Source organism: Myiozetetes cayanensis, unplaced genomic scaffold (assembly GCF_022539395.1).
Source record: "Myiozetetes cayanensis isolate MyiCay16 unplaced genomic scaffold, myiCay2020 scf27, whole genome shotgun sequence".
In the NCBI taxonomy this organism is placed as follows: domain Eukaryota; kingdom Metazoa; phylum Chordata; class Aves; order Passeriformes; family Tyrannidae; genus Myiozetetes; species Myiozetetes cayanensis.
In genome coordinates this window covers 7898004-7925040 of record NW_026087488.1, presented here as the reverse complement: position 1 = coordinate 7925040, position 27037 = coordinate 7898004, and the positions used below count along the sequence as shown (strand labels likewise).

At 47.9% G+C, this 27037-nt stretch overlaps 1 protein-coding gene across 4 annotated transcripts in view; it reads right to left on the bottom strand.

The window, feature by feature from the left end:
- Positions 1-7: 7 nt before the first annotated feature.
- CLIP2 (CAP-Gly domain containing linker protein 2) overlaps positions 8-27037 on the bottom strand; it is a 74175-nt gene continuing 47145 nt past the window's right edge. For 2 of the 4 annotated variants that reach the window (XM_050321662.1, XM_050321663.1), the window contains 13 exons: positions 23925-24138; positions 22818-23015; positions 21624-21727; positions 20044-20104; positions 15746-15850; positions 13268-14212; positions 10806-10863; positions 9313-9396; positions 8759-8915; positions 8124-8283; positions 7010-7195; positions 4593-4655; positions 8-4047 (listed from right to left, as the gene is read on the bottom strand). In XM_050321662.1, coding sequence (XP_050177619.1) covers positions 4036-4047; positions 4593-4655; positions 7010-7195; positions 8124-8283; positions 8759-8915; positions 9313-9396; positions 10806-10863; positions 13268-14212; positions 15746-15850; positions 20044-20104; positions 21624-21727; positions 22818-23015; positions 23925-24138 — 2347 coding nt within the window. In that variant the 3' untranslated portion in view covers positions 8-4035. The remainder of the gene's footprint in view (positions 4048-4592; positions 4656-7009; positions 7196-8123; positions 8284-8758; positions 8916-9312; positions 9397-10805; positions 10864-13267; positions 14213-15745; positions 15851-20043; positions 20105-21623; positions 21728-22817; positions 23016-23924; positions 24139-27037) is intronic. The other 2 variants (XM_050321664.1, XM_050321665.1) reach the window with 1 other exon arrangement.

The following is a 27037-nucleotide window of genomic DNA, read 5'->3' as shown; positions in this document are numbered from 1 at the left end:
TTTTATTGTTTAGTATGAGCTCACCACACCAGCAAGCCAGGACAGGGGGGTGGTACATGAATACAGATGTGGAAGAGTTACACAGACAGATTTGTACAGCTTTTGTACAGAGGAAGAAAATGAATCAAATAACAAAATAGACATTAGCAGTCAAACTTTTTTTTTTTTGGTCTTTTTTTTTTTTATATCATACTAACAAAATCTGATAGCCAAAAAATGACTAAGCTACAAAATTGTAATACATACTGTACGGGTAAAAGGTTATCATCCATTTATACATCTAGTATTGTCTTTATTCTGGTAACTTACATGAGGTCTACAGGATCTTAGTGTATTAACTCCCTACAGATAGTGCTGAGCCGCTAAAGCTGCCAAATAATGGAGTACTGGAATTTTTGTTAAGACTTTTACAGTGCCATTTGCATCATTTTGTTTAATGAAACCCTCATGCATCTCTACTGCAAGCCAGAGGAGCTGCTGGTGGCTGGGGGGAGGCAGGAGCTGTAAGGCCTTGGCTGGCAGCCTGGCACCATCATTCCATAGGGCACAAGCACAGAGCTGTCCCTTGCTCCAGCTCTCTGGATGCTGCAGGAGGGATAAAGTTGAGATCCCCAAGCAAGACTGATTCTTTTCCCTTTGGTCTTGAGTTAGAAAAGAAATCACTCAACACAGAGTAGTCTCCATTCCAAAGGCTTTTTTTCACTGGAGAGCAGCTCAGCTTTCAGCAGAAAAGCATCACTAACTGTCAGGGTAATGCCACTGGCCCTGGGGCTGCTCCCACAGCCGGGGTGCTGGTCCTTCCCTTGGAGCCCAGAGCTCCAGCAGTGCGTGACCTCCTGCTCCCAACCCTGCAACTCTGGGGCACGATGCTCGGGACCCAGCTCCAGATGGAAAACCAGCATGGCACTCCCAGGCTGGGAGAAGGGCTGGGGAGAGCACAGCCCCCACACCAGCTCTCAGGGATCGAGATAAGAGCAAGGCTGAAGCCGAAGGGGGAGTGAAGGCACAAACAGGAACCAGCCCGGATCGACAACAGGGGATGGTGCATCAGCGCTCCAATGCCCTTGGAAATCTCTCCCGAAGAACCAAGCCAGTAAGAACAAGTATTGTGAAGTACTTTATACACCACCACATAGGCAAAAATAGCACTCAAACTTACAAATAAATAGAGGGGCTGGGGAATCTCCTCCTTGTCCTTTCCAAGTCTGTCCCTAGTTTGGTCTCTTATAACCTCAGAGGGGCAGCCAGAGGCCAGTGCCCTGGGGAAGCCTGTGCCAATTTTGGAGAGGGAAACATGACTGAGGTCTAACTCCTCCTGGTCCCTTACACAGGGTTGAGCTGAAGCCCAGATGACACGTGTGATGGCATGTCCTCTTGGTATTGTGGTTGGTCCTATTTGGGAGCAGCTCCCATGGACCCGCACTCCAAGGGAATTGGGGGCTTCACCCCACTGCCCGTTTGGGTACAGGCCTGCAACAGAACAACCACACAGCCTCCACAGAGATCCAAGCAGTGCCATCAGCTCCTGGTTGATCCTTAGGGACCAGTACAGCTCCTTAAAGCCAGGAAAGACCATCAGCACAAACTCAAGAGCAGATGCTCTGACCCATCTGCTGCTGTTCTGCACTGTCACCTGAGCTGAACGGGGAAAAGTCACAGGTCTGAGCTGCTCTCAGGTGATGGTCCCCAGGGAGGAGGCAGGAGCCAGAGACTCCTCCAGCCTGACAACTTTGGATCTGATTAACAGAACCAAACACATGCTCCCCATAACCACACCTGGGGAATCCTGCCCTGTGCAAGAGCAAAAGGGAGGTGGAAAACACAGGTATCATTCCTCTGTGGGTGAAGGCAGCTGGTCACAAAGTCTCTAGAAGACCTATCAGAGAAAATAAGTTACAAACCAGAACTGACCTCCCTTCTGCAAGGGCCCAGGAAACCCTGGGAAGCCCACAGGAGCTGCAGACATGACTTGAGAGACCATCCAGCCAACAGGAGCACTTTGGGAAACACCAGCCCTAAATTCTTAAAATTTAAAACAGCAGCTCCCAGTGAGGTATTCTCTATTGAGGGCTGTAACAAATGAACACTCCCTCTGGGACTTTCCTAAATCACTTGAAAGATGAATACACCACCAGGAGGATTTTGGAGACCACCCTAGGGAAATTCCCAGAGCTAGGCAGAGATGGGGCAATCTTTCCTGAAGAAACACTCCTAACAAGGCAGGGTGAGATCCCATGTGAATTACTTCTAGCCAGTTTGATCCCAGGCTCTGCCTCCCAGTGCCACATACCAGATATCTGCCGTGCTTTCTGACCTGCTTTACTCCCCTGAAGTCCCCTTCCTCCCTCATCCTCCTTTGAAGGATGGGAGATGATTAATCCTTCATCAAGTGAGCAGGGTCAAGTATTCAGCATCATCCTCCTCATGGCAGAATCACAGCCATGGAGCCCCAAGCCTTTCCCAGGCTGCTTCTGGCTGCCCAACCTTGCAGGAAGCAGGAGTCCAGCAATCCACTATGAATAAGCAACACAACTATGTGGGAAATCAGGGGAAAAAGCAACAGAGCTGATGAGTCATCACGTTCACCTGCCTGGGGTCTGGCTCAGATCTCCTCTCCCAGTGGTCTCTTCCATCCTGCCTTCTCACAGATGCCCCATCATAACACAAGAGCTCCTAAGATTGGAGGAGTTGGGCACTAAGAGGAGGGAAACCTGGTAAAATATTGCTGTGACTGTTCCCTGTGGTACTGAACAGTGAACCTGAGCTGGGCTCACACCTTTAAGAGCACGTTGTCCCCTTCCTCTGCCCTCGTGTCCTTTGGGAGTTGTGGTCCAAAGTTAGAGTAAAGAAGGGAAGAAGGAACAGGATCCTTGCCTGGGTCTGCACTGCTGGTACGGACACAAGAGCTGTGCAGGCTCCAGTCTTGGATTTCCTCTGCTCCAAAGACTCACGCTCAGGCCATATGAGAGTCAGTATGAGTGCTGGCAGCAGCACCTTCACCTCATCCATCCCAGGTAATCACACTGAAGAGCCAAGGACAGCTCTGGGAAGTGCCAGGAAATCCCCAATTAGCTGACACATTAAACAGGCAAGGGGGGAACCTTCTCCTCAAGGCATCTGTCCCACGCTGACCGCCCCCAGCATGGAGTTCCCAGGGCAGTGATGCTGAGATCCAGCATCTGTGGATCCTGAGTTCAAAACAGATCCAATAAAACCCCAAGGAGTGAGGGGGGCCAGGCTGGACCTGTGGCATGGGACATCAGCAGGTCTGCTCAAAGATCTCACTGCAGGAAGAAAGGCCACCCACACCTGAGCAAAGTGTGCCTGTCCCCAAACTCAGAGCCACCAGCTCCTTCCCCAAAAACAGCAAGGAGGGGAGAAACAAAATAAATATTCCTCTGAAACTGGATTATTTCCCACAACATGCTATGATACAAGAAGTAAGTGCAGCCTCCGTGCTCTAAAACAGTGATGTCTTCTGCAAGGAGAGGAGGGGAACACGTCCCCACACCCTGCTTTCCTCATCCCAGCAGGCTTCACTCACTTGTGCAGGTCCTCAGGACATCAGGGTGGGTGGGAGGGAAGGGACAGACCCCAATGGGAAGCGTGCAGCCTCTGGGCATACACTTTGGAGTTGGACACCACAAGCAAATCCCTTCGCAGCTCCTGTGGGGTTACTGGGACTCGCTGACACTTCAGCCACCGGTCGGGGCAGCTGCCACCCAGACCATGTCAGCTGGTGGGACAAGGGCAGCTCAAACAACACAAATTCCACAGTCAAAACCAATACAAGTAAGAAACCAAACCCAGAGAGATCCTTCTGCTCCCTCCTGGAACAATGGCTGCCTTGGAAAACTGGACTCCAGGATTGTCCTGATTACATCAGTTAGTACATTATAAACATTGTCCTTCTTTGAAGTGAAAATACTGTGTGTGGTCTTTTGGAGGTGCTAAAAGCCAGATGTGGTGTTGTTTTTCCTGACTGTGCAGAGGAGCTGATACTGGCGTGAAATGATCCTCTTCACCTCTTCTCTATCAGAGCTTCTCCTGGAAGAAAACAGACCTTGTCAGGCAAAATGAGACAAGCACAGAGGTCTTTTCTGGAAGCAGACACTGAGGCATGGAGTGGAATGCCATGTCCTGACCCACTGCTCTCCCAGCAAGTCCCACTGCCTCTCCCTCAGACTGCCCATCCCACCTGCAGGGAGATGAAATCTGAAGGTACAGGTCTTGTCCTGAATAATGAGAACTGAGACCAGGACAGCATGTCCCACAAATGTAAAGGGGATGGCAGAGATCTGAGTCTGAGCAGGTTCTAGCTGGGGCTGCCAGGAGAATCACAGAGCACTGACCCAGGACCCTGCAGTGCTTCTCTGCTTTCCCACCGTCCCTGCCAGGGCAAGCACCCACTGTGAGGTTCCCACCACAGCTGGGAACTGGAGATGTGCAAAGCCTCTTCCTTTCCATGTGGGAATGACACAGTCGAGCTTTGGCTGGCAGAACTGCCCCGTCCAAGTGCTGTCCCCAGCACAGCAGGCAAGAAATCACACAAAGCAGTCGCTGTTTGAAACAGCATCCTGCTCATAACTTACCTCTTGCTTGTGGGATTTATCCTGCTGGTGAATCCCGTTAGAAGACCCAGAATTTCCAACAGTCTGCAATGGAGAACAGACAGTTCTTACTGGAGAGGGACACAGATCCTGGTGGTTTTGCTTTACAAGCACTGAAACCTGGCAAAGCTGACATGGCCTTCCTTAGCTGCCCACTCCACACAAGGAAAAGAGGATACAAAAAAATCCCAGCCCACTTCTGGCAAGAAGCTTCCTGCCCTCTACACCCTGGTCCAATCCCCACCATCCTTACAGACACAGACTCACTCTTCACTCCCACCTCTCAAATCCCAAAAAGCAAACCCTCAGCCAAACACAGTTTAGCTGCAAAACACGGCACACTGAACATCCAGCACTGAAAAGGACATTTGCCACTTCCCATCTGCAGGGAAAAGTCTGGCAGCCAGGATAGGCTGGTCTATCTTTAAAAAGCACAAGAACTTTTAAGCATTTATAATGTTTCATTAGCAGGGATGATATGGAGCCCCTCAGCTTCAAAATGACAGCATAGCCAGCACAAGCAAGAGAAGGAAGCTGCAACCTGGAGTGCCAGCATTCCAGATGCCAGGTGTTTGGGCCTTGGAAATCAGAGTCACAGTTGCTGGGGAACAGAGTCACCACTGATGGCAGGGAAGCCAGACATCATGGGGAGGCAAGACTGCAGGGTTTAAAACCCATCATTAGAGGAGTTCCAGCTTCCATCCTTACTGGGACCACAAAGGTGCAGACTCAACCCTACAGGACAGAGGTTTCATTTGGGCAGCTTTGATCCAAACTTCCCTGTAAAGAGGCACTTTCAAAACCTGACATCAACAGAAATTTGAAGCCTGGCTTCCCCAGTAACCCCCGCTTCTTTGCACCGTGCATTGTAGTTGAAGACATAATACTGTCCTGTCATATCTTTAAGTTTTCTTAAGCATGGAAGTATCAAAATAACATCAGGGACATGTTAGCTGACCTCATAAGGCCCATTCCACGTCACTTTACAGAAGACTAGTTATTTTCTACACTTTAGGAAGAAATAATTACCACCTGCACCACCTCTGGAGATGGGAATGCAAATGGGAAGACTTCCCTTTCTCAAGGGACTTGGCATCAAAGCAAACAGAATATTCTTTCCCCACCACCCCTCCTGTAGCTGCCAACAGATGAGTCTGTAATGATGCATTTCCACTTGACACACAGCAATTACCACAGAGGCTAAAGCCACTCTGGAGGTATGAACAGGATTATGGTACATTTTGGACTGCCACAAACTGGTCATCTCAACTCCAGCTGGTGCTTGCAGATGGCTGGTGCCACTGCACTGAGGCCTATAGAGACTTCTCTGCAACACACAGATGTTCAGCTGAGCCAGTAGAGCCTTCAGGGCTGCAGTTTTTACCTTGCACCCTCCTCCTGACCAACTCCCTGCACCTGCCACTGCAATGCAAACAGTGTTTGGTGTATCCAAAGGGCACTGCCATGGAGGGGGAGAAGGCCTGATACCCCCAGGTTACCCAGCACAGCATATCTGCACCACCTGCATCACGGAAAACAAGCTCTCTGCCTGTTCTCTGCACTACCCTCAGGTGTCTGCTTGAATGCCAATTGTAACTCATTACTGCAAGAGAAAGGGATTTTTCAGCTAAGTATTTAAGTGAGCAAGTATGAAAGGAGCACTGGTGCATCTGGGCTCTGAGAGCCACAGCCTGGTTGCAGAGCCAAGGGAAAACACAGCTGGAAGAGCAGTCAAGGACAGGAAGCACAAAGCAGGTCACTTTGCAGGAATCAGTCAGGGCTGAGACACCACACGTACGAGAGGGAAAAGCCAGATGCTGAGAGTCAATTTACTCGTAGCCTCCACTTTCATAAAGAAAGATGCAAGACAGACAAAAGAAGCAGTTTTCTTTTAGTCAGAAGAAACAAAGGGAGACACAAGGAAGCTGGGAAAAGAAGACAGTAACTGGAGTGGGAACATTCACAGTCAACCAGCAAACCCACACTGGATATAGAGGTGCTTCCAGGAGCTGGTAAGAGTGGAAAACATTTTCCCAGGGTCACCTCCAAAGTTTCTCCTTATGGACTGCACAGAAATAAACGTCTCAAAGAAGAGGGATGGCAGAGAAACCTCAACTTTCATGTTCTGAAGTGCCTGTACTGCAAGGCCGTGCAGCCACATGACATCGCACACACAAAGAACTCACACTGCAACTTCCCCAGAACACCACGTTGATCAGCCATTCTCCAGAGCACAAAGGGATTGTGATTACCAACTAGCAGGGATTTTACAGCTTTAAGCTACATCTCTCCAGCACAGAGGAGGCGACCCAGCCGAGGCATCCCCCCAGAGCACAGGGCAACGTGCCAGGGGATTGCTGAGGGCTGAGCGGCCCAGCGGGTGGCTGCGGATGCCATACCTGTGTTTTCTCAGAGGAGAGCCTCATTGCTTCCATGAGCTTCTCCATCTGGTGCCCCTGCTCCAGCGCGTTGCGCAGCACGTCCTCCGTGCTGACGAGCCGGTGCTGCAGCCGGATCACCTCCGACTCCGACGAGGGGTCGATCAGGGAGTATCGCCGCTGATCCGTCACCGACTTCTCCTTGTCCTGGGACGGCGAGGGGAAAAGAGGAGCACCTTAGATCAAAGCCAGCGACCACAGAAACTCAAAGTACAAACCCAGGTAACTCCCCCAGAACCACGCTGCGATTTCAACAGCGGGTGGGGGCAGAGCACAGCTCGTACCAAGTGCAACCAGCTCCACTCAAATCGGTTATTCACATTCCAACCACTGGAGGACACTGAAGTACACGGCAATTAGAGGATGTTACTTATTCTTAGATCAGAGAATGTGTAAAACACGTGGGGTAGCTGAACGACCTTCAGTTTCTCCCACAAATCTTAGCCCTATTTGGCCACAGATCTAAAACCTGTGGGAACAGAAAAACACTGGAGAAGGACGTGGCTGTCTACAATTTCCTCACAAGAGAAAACTGAGGGGTAGGCACTGATCTTTGCTGACCAGTGACAGGACCCAAGGGAATGGCTGTATCAGGGGGTTTAGAATCACAGAGTATCTTGAGATGCAAGGGACCCACAGGGAGAGCTAATATGAGGAAAGGGTTCTTCCTCCAGAGGATGGTTGGCCACTGAACAGGTTCCCCAGGGCAGTGGGCACAGCACCAAGGCTGCCAGAGCTCAGGGAACATTTGGACAACATGCTCAGGGAGATGGTGACATTGTTGGGATGTCTGTGCAGGGTCAAGAGTTGGACTCTATGATTCTTGTGGGTCCCTTCCAGCTCAGGATATTCTGTGATTCTATGACATACAGACATTTTTGCTGCTTAATGAGATGCTGCTAAGCCAGGCCACTGCCCACAGGCACTGTCAAGGAAGTGCCCCATCAGATGGGAAGCACAAAACAAGGCACTAAGACTTGGAGCAAGGCCTGAAAGGCTCAGACCACCCTCCTCCCCAGCAGCACAGTGTCCTCCAGCCCCAGGCCAAGCCCAGGAGGGGGTTTGGTGCCCTCACCAGCACAACCAGTTTCTCTCGCAGCCCCTTGATGTCATCTTTGAGCTTCTGTTCCTTCAGCCTCCACTCAGCTTTGTGCACTTCCCGGCTGAGGTCCCGCTCCGGCCCCGGCGAGTGCCGGTTTGCCTCCAGTAACAAGGCTCTCAGCTCGTTCAGGCTCCTGGAAGAAGCAGCATTAAGAGATGAAAATATTTCTAGAGCCCACACCACTGCAGTCCTGCTGTGCTCCCTCCCATCTTTGCTGCAGATCCAAAGAAAGGCCAGTGAGCAAATCTCCCCAACTCCCACCACTTCAGGGGCTCAGGTCCCTTCTTGTCCCACTGTGTCAGCTTCCAGGAAACTGGGACCTGCACAGGGCACTATTTCAGATCTTGGCTGGCTTGTAGGTGACTTCACTCAGCATCTACATGGGCACTGAGTTGCCCTGCAGCTCCTGGAAGTGGTGACAGGGTGGAGCCTTTGAGAATTCACAGCCCCTAATTCTAACCAAATTCCCACATCAGCATCTCTAAAGAACAGGGAAAGCTGGGGGCTGGACTTCAACAATGTCTACATTTCTTCAGGTGGTCAGTTAAGCGCCCAGAATGAACCTGAATATACACAGAGTCCCTGTGTTTCCAGACCTGCACACTGACCTTTCCTTCTTGAGCAGCTCCTGGCTAATCAGGACCAGTTGCCCTGAAGCATCGTGTGTTTTCTTGGTCAAAGCTTCCAGTTCCCCTTCCAGCCTCTTCTTTTCTTTGAACACGGAATCAGCCTTCTTTTCTGCTGTTTTGCATTTATTTTCCAAAGCTGTGAGAAGCAGAGGATTTGGGGAAGAAAGGTCACTTTACTTACATTCCTGCTTTTTGCCTTTTCCCAATTCCCACTCCTAAGAGCATAGACCTGGTTAGCTCTGGATCTGACCCTATTTAAAGGGAGATCTTGGAAACAATACTCAGCTCCATTGACTTCTGTCTCTTTAGTTTTAGGCATTCAGTGAACCCAAACCCTCCCTCACAGGATACAAAATATTTCCTGCAGTGTTCAACTCCTGCATTAATTTTTACCAGTCATATCCATTAAAAGATCAGCAGCATCATGTTTTACACCAGCCCATTTCAGCACCTGGAGCCCTGTTCAACACCAGTAACAGAGGATGAGGAGGGAAACGCCTCATTCCCACCAACACTGGATTAGGGAAACTTACCACTTACTTGGGCCCTTAGAGTTTCAGTCTGGGACACCAGGGATGACACCTCTTTGTCTCTTTTACTCAGCTTGTCTTGGAGGTCTGTGGGGAAGTGAAAAGACAAAGATCAGAAGGCTGGAAAATGCTTTGTGCAAATCAGGGAGGTGTTGACTGTATGGCACGGGTGATGGTACCCTCCATCAGCAGAGAAGCAGCAGGAGACAGGTAATACATGTTTCTCACTGCATCTCATCCCCATCCAGGCATTTGGGGGTGGGATGCACAGCTGGGAGGTCATATCAAACAGGTTTAAGAAAACAACCGCAAAGGAGGGGAAAAAAAGGGGGAATAAAACATTAATAAAAACCACCAAAAGGAACTTTCAGAACATTTATTTGTATCACCTCCTACACTGGAAGGCAGAGATAGTTTCAAAAGACACGTTTTCTGGAACTAATGCATTTCCACACTCAGAGCTGTAGATCTGAAGTCTGATGCTTTTGTGGCATTTAGAGCAGTGGCTGCTGGACCAGTTAAGCTCTGCCATCACTAGGCAGGAATTACCTGTCAATGAGCAAACAGTTTGGTGTAGAAACACAGAACAGTTTGGGCTGGAAGGGAACTTAATGATCATCTTGTTCCAACTCCCTGCCACGGGCAGGGACACCTTCCATTATCCCAGGTTGCTCCCAGCCCCGTCCAGCCTGGCCTTGGACACTTGCAGGGATGGGGAATAGCACGAGTGTCCTCTACATAAAACCACCTGCAAAGACAGATGAGGTTGATGGACAAAGCCTGGCAGATGGAAATAGGAAAAAACATCTCTGTTTGAATCCACCATCAACTAGAGGAACACTCAAACTGAACAAAGGTTCTATTAAGTGAAGTTTAAGCCAGTAGAACTCCCCAGTAACCTCAGTTTAAATTGCTGCATCCTAACAGAGGCTGTCTGGGCCATCCAGCCCTGCTGCTGCTCAGATTTAGGGTTACAGCTCACCCTCTGTGAGGGAACCAAGTGCAGTTCAGCTTCAATTTTCTTTATACAAATTTTCTGAGTGCATAAAATCTCAAGTTTTGTTAAGAGGAATTTGATTTATTGTAAGCTTAATAGAAAGTAGCCCTTGTTATTTTAAGCCAGTCACATAATTATCTACCATTATCACTCCTCTCCTATGAACAAATGACACTTCAGGTCTGAGTTTTACCTGCTGTAAGAATCAGTGATGGGATGGAAATGCACCTATTTGCCCAGATCTGTCTCCAACCTGCACCATCTGCATAAGTGAGTGTGTAATAAAAATGAAAACTTCCCTCCCTGCATATACTCGGCCAGATGAGAAGGAAAAAAACAAAGCCAGGCAACAAATGCCATCCAGCAAATTCTGAGAGATGAAACAACTTCCTAAGCCCCTTCCATGCAGCTGTGCCTGCAAGAGCAGAAATTCAGAGGAAAAAAAAAGCACCTAAGTTACTAGAACAGGGTGTTCCACGTAAAACCTACAGTTTCATACCTTCCATAGTCTGCTTCATCTTTATCTTTTCTTCTGAAATATCATTAGTTTCAATCATCTGAAATAAATGTAAAACAGGAGATGTAAACCTACACTTCACCCAAAGATTTAAAGCAAACTTGAGAACCACAAAGCCCCATCCAGAGCAGAGGGTAATCCAGTAACCACGTAAGGATGTTTCACATCTTTCCCAAGAGGGAAATAAAGGGTTTAGAGGAGCCACTTGTCCTGTTGGGTACCACTGAGGTTAACCAGGACCATCTGAGAGTGCTCACACACAACAGGCAGCTGAGCACAACAGTGGGATTCACCCAAGAGGGAGGAGAGCTCAGGCTTTCCCCACAAGCTCTGGGTCCAGCTCTGCACACTCAGAGTTTGCAGTGATGGAAGAGCTGCTCTCCCTCGGACCAGGCTCCTCTGCTCCATCACAGCGAGTATTCAGGTGCAAATGCTCTCCAGCACTCAGCTTGAGACCCACCAGTCAACGAGTTCCTCAGCTTCAGAAGGACTTAACTGTGCCCAAAGTTATAAACACACTGATCAAATAATAATTATTAGAGAATTAACGCATTAATAGCAATAATAACAAGCAAATGCTGGTCCACATAGAGGATTCTGCCTTGTCCCCCTTTTCTATACTGCAAGGAAAAGCCAGAGACCCCAGAGCTCATGGACAAGCTCTCCAGGACATGAGGTCACTGTGGCCACCACTGAGAGCCCTGAGGTCAGTCCCCAAAAGTCTGAGCGGGCTGTAGGACACAAACAGAAGGAGGAGCACCCTCGAAGGGGAAACACATTTCCTGATGTACTTTTGGTATGGAAAAACTACTTAACTGCCCTTGGAAAGCACAGCTGTGGTTCTCACTTGAAGGTCTAGGAACGACTGTCACAAGACATGTTTGTTTAAAATACTTGGACAGTTAATATTGCAGTCACTTTAAATTAACCAAGACATTTTAAAGTAGAACTTGACCTGTGATCCTCCAAGGCTTTCACCCATGCATTTCTTCCCATATTCTCCTGATTTTAATCGACACACAGTTGAAATAATTAATTCAAGACTCCCTGGTTCTAATCCAGTATCAATATCCCCCAGAGCCCTCTCATTTATCTAAAGGGCTCTGGAAGGAGCCTCCAGCTTCTTCTTTTCCATGCATTCCTGTTTGAGTATCAGCTATAACATGTGACATGTTGTAATAACAGCCCACTTTTCCCAGGGCCCTGACAGTACTCATTGTTCCCAACTGTCTTTACTAGATGAAACACACTGGAGCAACTCCTGAAACACCATCAATGCTGTATATTTTTCCTTGGTTTTTGCCTCTCCTGTCCTCAGTGTGCCCTTTTGCAAGCTCTGGCTTGGCCAACAGAAACTCATAGGCTTGACTTCGCTACCTGAAGGCATAGCTGGTTTCAGTGGGGCTGTTCTCATTGGGAAATTAAACACAGGCATTGGATTCACTTCATTGGCAACTCTGTCTGGAACAGCAACTACATCACCAGTGAAATTTCAACACAGCATTCTTAAAACGTGCACACTTTACAGCTTATTTTCATTTTCTGCATCCCCACAGGGCCAAGTGGTAAATTGTGGCTTTTTGCTCTTTTTTCATGCAGAATCCAAACACAAATAGGGGCTCATCCTCCAGCCAGGAGTAGCAATCTCCCCCCTCACTCCAGTGCAGAACCAGCCACGTGTCCCTGTGCCATGCACAAAGGCAGGATGATGGCATCCTGTGAGACTATTAAAAAAAAAAAAGATGACAAAGAGACAAAGGCCACAGAAAACCAACCTCCTCATATTATTACTGCTTATTCCAGCCTTCCCTGGGAGGCTCAATTAGGCATTTTGTTTCTCAAGCCTGGTGCCATCCTGACCCTTGCCAGCAGCCCTTGCACTCTAATCCTCAAATCAACATTTCCTTGTCTCCCAAATCTGCTGTGAAGCCTCCCCATTGCCTCTGCTGTGCTGCTGGCACAGCCTCCCCTCTTAAATCCTGCTCCAGGTGCTGAGAAAGCAATGCTGGCCTATCTCAGCACAGGCAGTGACTGTTCATCCACCCTCCTCTCCCTCCACCCACCCCAAAGGACACCAAGGCTGCTGCAGCTCCTTGGAGGAACACAGCTGTACTGTAGGGATGATGCTTTTCCAGCTCAGAACGAGAGCCCACCCTGACAAACCACCCTGCTCTGCAGCCACAGCAAGCCTCCAAGCCCAGGTGGGGCCCCACTTGCTTCTCCTGACTTGTATTTTTCCTAATTGTCCCACTGCACTGGATTTCAAGAGTGGGAAGGCACCTTCAGCACGGAGATACACTGCAGGAAGAGCACTGTCAGTGGAAGGGAAAAAACATCCAGATATTTGAGCCTCAGAAAACTGCACAAGGCAGCAGCTGAGGGCTACTCCTAGGAGATGTTACCAACAGTGATGATTAACAAGCAAAACTACCCCAAAGTCATACATTTGCATGCTGAGAAGGATGCAGGGCCTCCATGGACTGCAGCTTGTTCTCTAAGACAAGCACTTTTTCCTGCAACCTTTGGATCTCCTGTTTGCTCTGGGCTTCTGTTTTCTGTAACGTTTCATAGTCCAACATCTTCTTTTCAGCCAAAGAAATCTGCTCTTTCAAGAAAGCTATTGCTTCTGTCTGGTCTGTGTATTCACCATGGAGTTTCTCCAGTTCATGCACCCTCAGCTCAGCATCTCGACACTTGTCCTTCACATCCTGGAGCTCAAGAAGGTGCTGACTGCTTTTGGTTTCCAGTTGCATTTTCCAGTTGCTGTTGCTTTTTTCCACTTCATCCAAAGCCTCCTGCAACTTCAGTTTGAGACTCTCTTTCTCCTTTACATGCACAGCCGTCTCAATGTCGTGCTTTGCCTTCAGGTTCTCCAACTCAAGCTGGTGCTCCATCTTTATACTCTCCACCACTGCCTTCAGCTCCACGATCTCCTTGTGCTGGGTGTCAGGGCCTGAGTTCAGCGTGGCTTTCAGGTCCTCCAGAGACTTCTGGTGGTCAGAAGCCAACGTGTCCAACTTGGACTTCCAGTTGTCCATGAGCCCCATGTTCTCGTTAGTGGCCTGCTGAACTTTATGCTTTAGGTCAACGATTTCCTGCGAGTACTTCTCATTGACGGACTTCAGCTTCTCCATCTCCTGCTGGTACTTCTTTAACGTCTTCTCATACTTCTCCTTCAGCTGGCTGCTCTCCTTCTGGTGCTCCTTGTTGGCAGAGAGCAGCTGATCCCGCAGCCGAAGAGCCTCCGACTGCAAGCCCAGGTTATGCTCAGGGCTCTCTGCCTGGTGAGAGCTCCTGAGGCACTGACGGAGCTCGTCCACCTCGCTGCGCCTGAGGCTCAGCTCCTCCTCCAGCTGCAGGATCCTGGACTTCTCTGCCACTGTTGTTAACTGCAACACAACAGAGAACACAAAGTCAGCGCCCGCCCCTCACCGCCGCACCCTTCCCCTTTTAGTAAATGTGCTCCAGTGGAGGTAAATCCAAAGTATACACCAGTCAAAATTCAAATTAAACAGCAAAAGAACACCCAGCACCCTCCAACTTGAGCACAGTTTTGCACCAGGGTAACCAGCACCGATAACTCTCAGTTATGTCTGTGCCGATTTGTTTTTCTCTAATACGAACCTCTCGTTTTCCACAGAAAAACATCTTGGAAATAACCCTCGAAATTCGCTAGAGAGCAACAGTGGTTTATGAAAAATAATGTCCTGGAAGGGCATTATGTTTTCAGACCAGGCATCCTGCCAGATGATGCACAGAGGAGATGTGACTGCACATGCAGGAATATCACAAGCATCGAAACCAGCATTAAGCATATCATGTTTCCTTTATTGCTCAGCAATCCTCAGCCTACAGACCTCTCTGCTGTAACAGAATTTGTTTACCCTGGTGTAAAAAGGAAAAGGGATTTTTACACATGAGTACTTTGTTAGAGTTTATTAGCAAAGTCAAAGTAACGTAGGAGGCTAGAGGATGCAAGACAATAAATCTGGCCACGGTGAACACTGAGCATAAGGGCTATGGATCAGTATCTTAGGATCTGATTGTAACCTGGCAGGGCTGAACTACCTGTGAGTCACAGGGAGTTCAGGGTGCTGCAGCTGTGGATGGAGAAGAGATTTGACTAGATGAAATATTAGAAAAAAGCAGAAGAAACAAGGAAACCGAGCCAAAGCCCAAGCGATGAATTCCACTCCATTTCAATTGCTGTTTCCCCACCACCCATCGGCCCAGGAGGCTGGTGGTGGTTATTTTAGGTGGGCACAGCAGGGTTCAAACCATCCAGACCTTCTGGAGTCCCTCAGTTTGTGTTTTCTACAGCTCTCAAACCCATCAGTGAGACACAAGCTCACTGCAGCAAGTTCGCTGCTTCCCACACCACAGCGGCGTGAAAAAGCCCTTTCCAGATCTGTCTGCTTTTAGCATTCTTCTGGGCAGCCTGTCCAAGGATCAGAGCAGGCCCACCTGCCCTAACCAGTATCTCCTGTTGCAGATGGCAGCTCCCACAACTGGCAGGGGGAGCAAAGGGAACGCTGATTGCAATGTCATTTCCTACTGCAGCCTCAGTGCAGAATGAATTGTGCAGGGTGCAGATATTATTGGGATATGTTAATTGAAAAATGAATTGCGGAGAGCTCACGTGTCAGATGGTGGCATGGGGCAGAGCAGCAAACTCAGTCTGAGAAACAAGTCCCCACATGAGAAGCAAAGCTAGAAATCATATCATACTACTATTCCCAGGAGAGAGAGAGCAAATAAAAACCAACCAAACAAAAAAAATAAATCAGGGAAGCTTAAAGTTCAAGCCAAAAACCAATCAACCCCATAAAAACCAAAAGAAAGGAACCCAAAAGCAAGGCATCATGAGCATCAACGCAGGGGCAAGCGCTGTTCTGCAGGCAGGGCAAGTGGGGGTCCATTACCCTGGTGTCCTCTAATTCTCTGAGGAGTTTTTCAGCCTGTGCCTTCTCAAACAGCAGGCTCTGCTCGAGCTCCCGTATTCGGGCATGCTCCAACTGCGTCTGAGTCTGGTCACACAGAGGGAAAAGAGAACAGTGGAGGTGGGAGGAGGGGAAGGGAGAGAGAGACAGAGAAGGAGAGAGAAAGAGAGGGAAAGAGAAGGCTGCAACATCATCTCCAGCGTACAAGACAAGGAAAGGCAGTTCACAACAGGAGGAGAATAAAGATCCAAACAAGGAGGAAAAATCCAACCAAACAGAAAAGGGTCCCTAAGGGATTTTACATGGTACTCGTAGTGGGTATTCACAGGAAAACTGAATTTGTGATGGGAAAACATCCTTCTGCATTAGAGACCTGCTTCGGTGTTTTCCTGCAGCAGCCGGAGACACTTCCTAAAAAGCGAAGCTCCCACCAGCACAAGGCCCTTGCACCACACAGAGAATACAAAAACCTTGCAATGACTCTCCACATCTCTCCTCAAGAAGAATCACAAGGTAGATGGAAAAAGAGTTGGAAGTTCCCATCCTCTTTTTGCTCTGGAGACTCTGCGACCCCTGCGCTAAGTGGGAGAAAAAGAAGTTTGATGGAGTGTTGTAAAACCCCAAATACACTGCACTGAAGCAAATCAGGGAGACTGAGATACCAAGCTGTCCTACAAATCAGTACTTTGGGTTTGTACAGGGCAGCCAGGAATCTCAAAAAGTGATTTTTTCACATCAAGACTCCACTTGCCTTGGCATAAGAAAAGGACTATTTGGTTTTGTTTGGTTGTTTTTGTTGTTGTTTTGTTTTCTTTGGGTGTTTTTTGGGTTTTTTTGTTTGTTTTGTTTTGGATTTTTTTGGACAAATGGTTAAGCTAAGCACATGTAACCTGCCCAAATCCATGGGCACTGACTTTGGGCTTTGCTTCAGTGCCCTTCACTTTTAAAGCAGAAGTACCACGAAAGCTGCACTTGGTGACAAACCCCAGCACTCCACAACCACCACTGGAAAATATCATGTAAAATTTCCCCACAAATAAAAGAGGAGAGGAGACATGGGGGAATGCATGCAGACTCTGGCCTTCACATTTTTTTTAGCTCACAAAACTAATATTTTTCTTTAAATTAATCTATCAAATTAAAAAAAAATAATCAATCTACCAAAAAGCAAGCAAACCTGCTCAGAACCATTTTTTACTCCCATTTTCAGCCCTTCCTTTTCCATATAATTGCTTCTTTTTGTTGGAACAAGCTTTAAGGATTTTCTGCCCTTCCCTACTACAAAGCAGTTCTTAGTTGTGTACAACTGCTGGCAACTGAAGTTTGCAAAATATCATTGCACATGTATTCACAGATGGTGAAGATCTCAACTGCCAGCTATAATCAGACTACTCCTTATTTTATATGCTCTATTTGACCCCTGAAGGAGGGGGAAAAAAAAATGTGGATTCAAGAACACAAATATCAAACCCCCAAATAATAATCATTTAGGTGCAAAAGCTGGCCCAATGCACCCTAATAAGAAAAAGAAAGATATTTAATTAAACAAAATTAATTCTGCTCTCTGCAAAGCTCAAAAGATCCACATTTCAAGATAGAGGTTCCAGGCTTGATTTTACTTACAGGAATAAATACTCCAGGGACACCAATGAATTAACTGGTGGCAGCACATCAGACTGTGGCTACCTGAAGAAGCTGACCTAGTACAAAGCTCATCTCTGGACCTCCCAAAGAGATTGCAGAATCCTGAGGTTGACACTCAAGTTCCCAGCCAAGCTATCTCAGTCACACCTGATATTCTTGCTCAGTATCTATTAATTCTAATGTTTTCCAAGTCTGGAAAAACATATTAAAATAGAGGAGGGAAAAAAAAAAATCAACAGGGAAGAAAGTTAGATCAACTGTTTTACAGTCCTTAATTTTTTGATTTTTATCAAATCCTGTATTATTTTATGCAAGCTGGTTTGCCAACATTAGCCAGGATGAGTCAGAGCCTCAAATCCAAAGTTTTCCTGCACTTTGAGGAAGCTCATATATGAGTTTCAGACCTATTTGTAGCTATTAGCCTTAAATTACTGTTCACAAATTACAAACTGACTTCCCAGAGGCATCCAAGACCTGCTGCAGGACCCAGGAGATGAGCATGGCAGTTCCTTCATGAGGAATTTATCTCCTATAAACTGTGGTTTTCCACCACAAAAAGCCTTTCCTGAAAGCTTTTCCTGCATTTGTTTTTCATCTTCCAAAAGCTCTTGAAAGCTCTTCCTGCATTTGTGTTTCATCTGTCAAAGCACCCCAGCATCAGCATTGCCAGCCTGGATCAAAATGGGTTGAATTCATAACTGCATTTCAAGGCTAAATCCACAGCTGCTCTACCAGAGGTCCAAAACCTTGATCTGTATCTCCAGGCCTCCAACAGATGGATTTCTTTGGCCAAAGAGCTTCCAAGGATGCTGCCTGCCATGCTCAACACCCAAGAGCCCTGGATTTGTTCAAAACCTACATACTATTGGGACAAACAGCAGGGATTCAGCCAAGCCTTCAGCAGAAACCCTGGATCCTGGGACCACAGAGAGAGAATCTGTCCTGTTACTGTCTGTTAAGTCAAGATAAACATTCCCCTCTGAATATTTGGAAGAGCTACCACTGCTTGACTTTGCTGTGATTTTACACAAAGGATATCAGGAACGGGCATTTCCCAGGAAACACACTGCATTATGAAGGAGCACTCACCCTCCTGATTTCCAGTAAGAGGTTTAGAGTTTTTTTTCCCCTCAGAGTTAAATCATTTACTTCTGGAAATCCTAACTGCCTCCACAACAAAGCAGAAGGTGAGATTTCTCTTCAGGGGGTCACTCATTCAGTATGAGTGTCCAAATTAGACAGGACAGGACGTAAAAACCGACCACAGCCGAGCCCTCTGCCAATGCCTGTGCTGGCACTGATGTTGGACTCATGGAGAACACCCCAGTTCCCTGGATCACAGGAAATCAAGCTTTCCTAAGCTGTTTGTTCTTTCATACAAGCATGGAAGTGAGGACAGGACCATAATGGCTGGAAGCTTGGCCACATTCCCATGGCAAAAACAATTTTTTCCCACCCAGGAAAATCAGATCTATGACTGCAGGTCCCAATCTGAGGATTTGTCACACCAGTTTACCATCTTGCTGGTGGTTTAAAAAAAAAAAAAATATCCAAATATACCTGGTGGTTAACCCTGGTCCTATTGCCAGTTTTACAGCCAGGCTTAAACACTTGGAGCTTACACAGGGACAATTCATTGCTCTCAAAGGGAATGATGGATGGACCAACCACCTTTTTCTAAAGCACTGGGGGAGCCTGTCAGCTCAAGGATCAATGGAAACCTGATTTTGCACCCACAGACCAGGCAGAAACTGCACTTGCTGTGCTTTAGCAAAGGTCTGCTATCAGTGCAGTGCTGATTTACACCCTACCAAACAGCTCCTTCAGCTTCTGGATGAAGAGGAGAGGTTTGTGCCAAGAGGGTCACAACCACAGCAACATATCCATTGCCTAGTGTTCCCATTTCCCTGGGCCTCTATTGCTGTGACTGACAGCAAATAACAGGCACAGGGCCCTTGACATTCCTGGCTGTTACTAACCTGGCACTCTGGCTGAAGAGAAGGGAAACCCTCTTGGATTTACACGTGGAGAGCAGAGCCTTGCTTTCACAGAGAGATCTTCTTTTCCTTTTTTCCCCCCTGGAAAAGCCTCCCACTCAAGGGCAAGCTCCCAACATCACTTCCAGCTTGCACAACGCTCACTTCCACAGCCCTTCCCAGTGACAGGGTGCCAGCCCTGGTGTCCAACACCACGCTTGTGGGCAGGGGACTCCACACAAGGATTCCTCAAGGCACACATCATTTCATCTGGAATTAAATAGCATCCAACCTGGAGATCATGAGTGCCCCACCAGCTGCTAAGAGCAGGACACTGCAGGGACAGAGACTGAGCAGTCAGTTTGTTTCTAGGATGGAAAAACATGTTGCAACGCATTCAGATAAAGATTTTAACGTGAGTTGGCAACTCAGGGTGATAGATTAATTCCAGGCAGCTCCCAGTGTGAATAGTCATTGGGCAACACACCAAAGAGCAATCCTCACAGTTTACACCCTGGTGTTCACAGGAGGTCCAAAGCCATCCTTAAAGATAAAGTATTGTTTAGAGTGGAGCAAAAGGTGGCAGAGGTTACTCAAGGGAGACCCCACATGCAATTTCAGGTTCTGACCCCATAACTTGGTAACATCATTAGGAATTACCTCCAGATCCCCTTTTGTAATGGATTCTTCCTCCACACGGAACTGCAAGTCCTCCACTTTCCTGGGGAGAGGAAGAGACACAAAGAGCAATCAGGAACACCCAGACCAGCACCCTCTGTCTAAGCAGCCACACACACTATGACCCTCAGTCAAGTTTTATGGATTAGTGGGACACAGCATCAATGGAGAGATCATTAAAAACAAATGGAAAAGCTGCCCAAAAGCTACTGGTAAGACTTTTTGTGTTCTAGGAAAAAGAAACAAACCCAATGTTAAAAATCACTTCATGGTCTGCAGAACCAAATCTGAGACAGATCACCTTTGGATACAAACAGCTCAGCAGAAACTGAGCAGCAAGATCCATGGAGCAGGACAAACTTCTCACACAGTAAACGTGGCCTTCTTGCAAGGTACATCCTCCCAGACACACTCAACTACTGCTCTCTGACACTGGGATCCTGAAAACACGCAAACCACAACCAAGTTTCACTGCTTTATTTAAACCTGGTTATCCTGCAGCTGAGCACTGGGCAATTCCTGTGCCAAATGCACGGGGTCCATACAAAGCATTCCAAGGGAATTGGAACCTCTGACTCCTTGGCAGAGGGTGGGCAATGCTTAATGTTTCCACAGTGTGGAAACTGTGAGTTACCCTGGCAGGAAAGCCTTCCCCACAGATTGTACAGGCCAGTCATGGATAAACGCACATAGAACCACAAGCACAAACACAGACATGCCGAGGACTCCTCTCTTTTGGAAGAGAGAATCCAGTAACAATACAAAATAATTCAATTTTCTGCTAAACTCAGCCCTCTTTGTTCTCTTTACTGATTAAAAAAAAAAAAGGCAATTCTGAGGATGTCGAGCTGGTAGCCAGATGTAAGGACTCTGATTCCATTACATATAAAAATAGCTGTGAGTGTACATATCTAACTTCATAAACAAGCCTCCTTGTCTAAACCTCCTAATTAGAGGAGGCATCTGTTGATATTTAGGGAAAAACTCAGCTGTCTTTGGTTAAAGGGCCTCCTGGAGCTGGGAAAGCGAGCTGCCTAGCAGAAGAACAGGGAGACTTATGCACAAAAGAACAATTCATCCTCAGGAGGGGCATCAGTCAATTGAAATCAACACTGTTTTCAGTTATTTAATACACAGAAATGTCTTTCTATTCTCACTGAAGCATTTAATTATATATCTGGAGAAGTTGGACTCCATATATACAAGGAGAAGCAGATCTTCACTCTTATCCAGAGAGGAAATGTATGCATCATCATATACACATGGATGGAGCCTCTGGGATGTGGGAAGAGGGTGAATCACACCACAGGAAGGTTGAAGAACCTCCAGTTTGGCTTCTCTTCCTCATAAGGAACGTCCTCAAGATCAGCACATCACAAACAAAGGGGGAAGAAGGGGCCTTTAGCAAAGCCAGGTTGTACAGAAGGGTCTGTGATGGTCCAGCCTGCACAGGCCTGTTTATGATCCCGCACTTATTTTACACTGTGTCCTCAGCCAAAACCACCTGAAACCTTTGTCACTGCCCATACACCACTCCACCTCCCTCACCACTCCTGCTTCACCTCTTCTCCTCTTCCAGCTGATTCAGCAGCTCAATCTTCTCCTTCTGCATCCCATCCACCAAGGCTCGTGCTCGCTGGAGGTTTCCCTCTGCCTCTGTGACATACTGCAGCAAGGAAAGAGCCCAAGCACAAAAGTTACCACGGTTTGAAGTACAGGGTTGTTTAAAAAAAAGGGATCAGAACAAGGGAACAGAAAGTTTTGATGATCTGTTTCAGAGGATGCTGTGGTAAAGGGGTAGATTTTCCAAAGAGCCCAGGATGTGGGTATCAGGAAGACAAAAACTGCTCAGTCTCCAGCAGCTGTAAGTTTGGCCCATGCTTCAGTGCCCCTCTGAAGAATCCAGCTCTGATTAGAGTTAAGAACTTGAAGCCTTAACAGTTTTGAAAATCTAGTCAGAAATTGCCTAGTCACGAAATAAGAAACGTTTCAGACTGCTGTTAATTCATTTGTTACTGATAATTATTGGAAAACACTGTGCATAAGAAATCCATCAGCTTGAGGTTGACTTCCAAACTTCTGCATTTTGGACAGTCAAGTGTGACCTACCACACATATACAGTGCCATCTCTGCTCCTAGATAGCTGACTGGGCTTTATAAGCATAAGGAAGTCATTTAGGACACCAACAGTCACTGAAGAGCCACACTGACAAATAGCATGAGCAACTCCTCTCTTTAAGCCTTCAAAGTGCATAAAATACCCTTTGTACAACTGCTCATGCAACCTAATATGATCAGCTTGTTTTCCTTCCAGATCTCCTGACTTTATTGATGTGATAAAAACATTCTCCCTGGCAGGAAAGCTGTGGCATATGAACTGAGCTGATGTTCTCAGCACCACAAAATCACTGCAATGCAGTCACAGCCACGGCCAAACTGGGTAGCTGAGGGGAACAAATTTACTCTCCACTTGCATTTCAGCACTGAAACGTATTGATCCACCAGACACAAACTATTCTACTGCCTTTTATCTGGCATGGCCCTTTTCCTGCTCCTGGCTCGGGGCAGAGAGAGCACACGTGACACTGGGAGAGTGGAGAAAGAGCCTCAGCTTAACTCACCACATAAAAGGTAGAAATTCAGAGCCCAAGTTTCTCATACAGGGGTAACACTATGAATTGAAACTTTCAGGGGGATATCAAATACTCAAATACAGATATTTGAGAGCTTGAGATAAAGCCACACCACCTCCTACCTGCTCGTGCTGGGCCTTCATGATGGCAATCTCCTTCTCCACCTCACAGATGTGGCTGGTGGCTTTGGCCACCTCTGCCCGCTCCAGGTCACGCTCTGCCAGCAGCTGCTCAATGTGCTGCTGCTTCTCCTTCAGTGCCTCCTGCAGAGCTGTGGTGCCAGAGATTTTTCGGGCATATCGAGAAGAGGTCTCTGTCAGCTGGAAAAAAGAGTTAAAGAGAGACAGGGTAAAGCCATGTCCTCCCCAGCCCGGAATAGCTGAAGTACCCTGTTAAATCTGCTCACCTAATGATCGTTTATTCATCTCTACAGAGCTGCAGCTACAGCTCTGGACCACACAGGTGAGGTTACGGCTGTGAAGCACCTGGACAATGCTCACAAAAGCTCAGCAGTTCCTCTGCACTGCAATGAAAGGACCATTTCCAAAAGTACAGGACGTTGGATGTGAATTGGGTCAGGAAAGATTATCATGAACTGTATCATCTGCCTTCCTAAATGCATTTTACTGATGACCTGCTCTGGTGAAGTCCCAAAAAGTGAGCTCAGTTGGGCAGACGAATCTCAGCTGGAAACCAGATCCTCTCCCTGGAGTGACACTGCACCCTCATCCCCAGCCAAGTGGACTGCAGGTGCTCTGCAGCACAGACTGTGACAGAGCCAGAGCTTTTAATAATATTGCTGCCTGCTCTGCTGTCCCCCTGCTTGAGCACCTGCCAAAGCCCAGGGCGAGTGATCCAGGACAGTGTCACCCTCCAGTCACTGCAGGAGCTTTGCACAGCCGGTCAGTGCAGAGCACACTGCTCACAACCCTGTGGGACCCAGTGGCCTTTTTCTGCAGGGATCCCTTATAAACCTGCTCTTGACAGCAGAGCCCAGACTGACCACATTGCAAATCACACTTCAGGCTCTTTAACAGTCACAGTGGCTCCGTGTCTGTCACAACTCTTGTGTCCACGGAGGGAGACTGTAAAGTGGGTAACAGCATCCCACACTCCACTCCCCTCACCCCACTGGAGGAGGAGCTGCTGAAAGAAAACCCTGACTGCTTTGTGGAGCCTGGTCACAGAGGTGGATCGAGGCTGCACAGTCCATGGAAGGAGCCACTCACCAGCCCACTGCGGCTGGGCCTGCCCCCGACCGACGAGGCCACGGAGCTGACGGAGCTGATGGAGGAGCTGCTGGGGCTGTGGGTCAGGGCTGACACTCCCATGGCCATCCTCTTGCTCTTCTTCGCCTTGGCAGGGCTGGTTGACGGGAACCCGATCCGGATCACCTTGTGGATGGGAGCAAAGAGGCCAAACTTGGGAGGGCACTGAAAATACCTGGAATACAGGAGGTGCACCAAGTCAGATGGGGCAGAGCATCCATCTCAGCCAAGCCTTGTAGAATGGCATTGCAAGTAGTTTTATTTTACAAGCAGTACAAAACCCTCAGCTCATCTCTGGGTGCTTCGCTGTGACATTGTTTCCTGTGTGCAAGTGGTTGGATTATTCCCCTTTCCTGCACTTGTAGCACTGGCAATCTCCTTGTTTTCATTTGTGGTGCTTTAGCAGGCAATCCTGAGATAATTGCCATGCACTAGTTGCTGTGCACTTTGATCAGGTGCCAGGAAAGACCCATCTGGTAGCCTGGAGAGCACAAACATCCCAGAACATAAGCACAGCCAGAGCACTGCTTCCCTACAACCCAACCTTCCCAACGAGCCAACCCTCCCAAAACCTGCATGTTCTCTCTACTCTGCTTTGAAGAAAGTCAGGTAGTAAAGTGTGTCTGAAAGGAGGGGGCAGAGGATGGACCAGGCTCTGCTTGGGGGCACCCAACAATGGCACAAGAGGAACAGGCAGGAATTGATGCCCAGGAAGCTCCAGCTGGACAGGAGGAAGAACTTCTTCCCTGGGCAGTGACCCAGCTCTGAACAGGCTGCCCAGGGAGGGGCTGAAGTCTCCTCACTGGGGATATTCCAGACCCCTCTGGACACAATCCTGTGCCATGTGCTCTGGGCTGGCCCTGCTGGAACAGGGAGACCCTGCTCTGATAACCCACTGTTGTCCCTTCCAACCTGAACCATTCTGGCCATTCTGTGTTGAATTAAAGAGTCTGAATCACACAGCACTGAATAAATGTCATACAAGGTAAAAAACTTCCCTACCAAAACAGAAGGGGAAAATGGCAGCTCCTAACTTTGAAGCTAAAAATACCATTACAGCAAACTCCAGTGTGTGCCACCTCCTCTGGGTGGCAGAGAAAGAGAAACTGGTTCCCATACAAACAAACTTAGAAAGATGCAAGCATAGAAGAGGGAGAATCAGGAAGAATCAGATAACTCTCTTCCACAACTGCAGTGAGCCCAATGTTTGTGTCTCTCCATAACCCTCTTCCAGAATAAAAATGAGCCAAAATGGAGTGTCAAACCCTGGAAATCCCTTCAGGGCTTGAGCTGGCTGGAAAGAGCCAGAGTTCATCTGTTGCTGGCCACCTGCACTGCAGCAAGGAAAACCAGATCATCTCCAGCATTGCATCCCCTTGTTTCAGGGGAGCAGCCAACACAGAAAGCTGCCTCCTGTAAGAGCTCTTTCTCACAGGCTTCACAGCAAGGCTAGGACTAAACACTGGGTCATAAAACAGCTTGTCCTATGTTAACATAAAAAACAGGTTCTAATGACTAAATGACACAAATTCAGCTTTACTAGCACAACTCCTCCCTCTCCAGATGTGAGCAGCTGTTTCTCCAATTCCCTTTTATTTTTAAGAGCTGGCAGCCATACAGCTGTGTCACAGGCAGACCCCTGTGTGCTTGGGAGGCCAGAGAACAGCCTGATCTCCAGCCAGATGAAAATAAAATTCATTTTCAAACATCTGTTCAAACTCTTTTTTTTTTTTCTTCCCCTATACCAAACTTTAAACAACCCTTCTACAACCCCCAAATCTCTCAGCCTCCTCAGCTTGCTGCCAACACAGGCCCTTGGGTTTGGAAAACCAGCCATACCACAGGCTGACCTCTTACAAACCAGTCAAGCCCTGCTGCCTGCCTGTGCTTACTGGAGTTTGGGAATATGATGCTCAGCATCATATTCCCAAACTCCAGTAAGCACAGGCAGGCAACACCCCCTTCCATAGGTCCATCTGGTGTAAGCACACACTGGTGCTACACAACAATGTCACAGGCTAATGCCCTCAAAAGCCCCCTGACAGCTCTTTGCAAGCCCAAACTTGCTTCACTAAGTCTGCTCACTTTCTTTCAGTCCAGATTGGAACTGGTTGCAATCAACTTTTACAGTTCAGAAGCAGGAATTGGGTCCAGACCACTTGGCAGGGGGAAAAAAAAAATATCTACTTGAAAACTCAGTGCTGAGGAACTCCAGCTTCTCATTACAGAGAGGAAGGAGGGAAGAAAAGTGGTGGTGTGATGGCAGTGCAAAACTGCAGGTGGGAAACAGCAAGGGAAGTTTTGAAATAGATGAAAAGAATCTTCAGTGTCCAAGGCTGACATGTCACAGGTTATACAAAAGCAAAGGCCTGAGCAGTTTAGTGGGCAAAGACTCCCAGGAGAGCAGAGGCAGAGCAGGAGGAACAGCAAAATAAGCAAGCAAAGGACAACATACTAAAGATGAGTACATGGAACTTGCTTGGTTTTGTGGATAAGAAACCAACCAAACCACACCAGCACCTCTGTATCTCCTGTGCAGACAGGAAAGCAGAAGCAGCAAAACTCAGTGCAAATCAGCACCCATGTGATGTACAGAAGGGCTCCCCAGGTTGATGCCCTGTCCTCTGGGGCACTGCTGCTGATCCACAGCCTGCAGGCAGCCTCCAGCTCCCTTCAGCCTTGCCTTGGTGCACATCCAGACCTGGATCTGCAGGGAAATCAAGTGACCTGCCACAAATTTCAGCCAATTCACCACCAACTCAACTGGACTTGCCCATGGCAGCAAAGATGGTGACAATGTCCTTTGTTCCACGTTGCCTCTCCTGCTTCCACCTCTTTCCAGCATCTCCAGTCAGCTCTCTGAGAGCTCCACTCTCCTTTAGCAGCTGCTGCTGCAGCAGCCAGGCCAGGGTTGCTCACTAGATGGCAACCACCTCCAAAGCACTGACTCCTGGGTCCTGGACAGCCTCTGCCCATGCTGATTCTGGCAGGACAAGCTCAGGGCAGCGTCAAGAATTCCACGTGGCCGCAGCAAACATGGGGAACACTGAGTGAGGAGTGCCTGCAGGCACCAA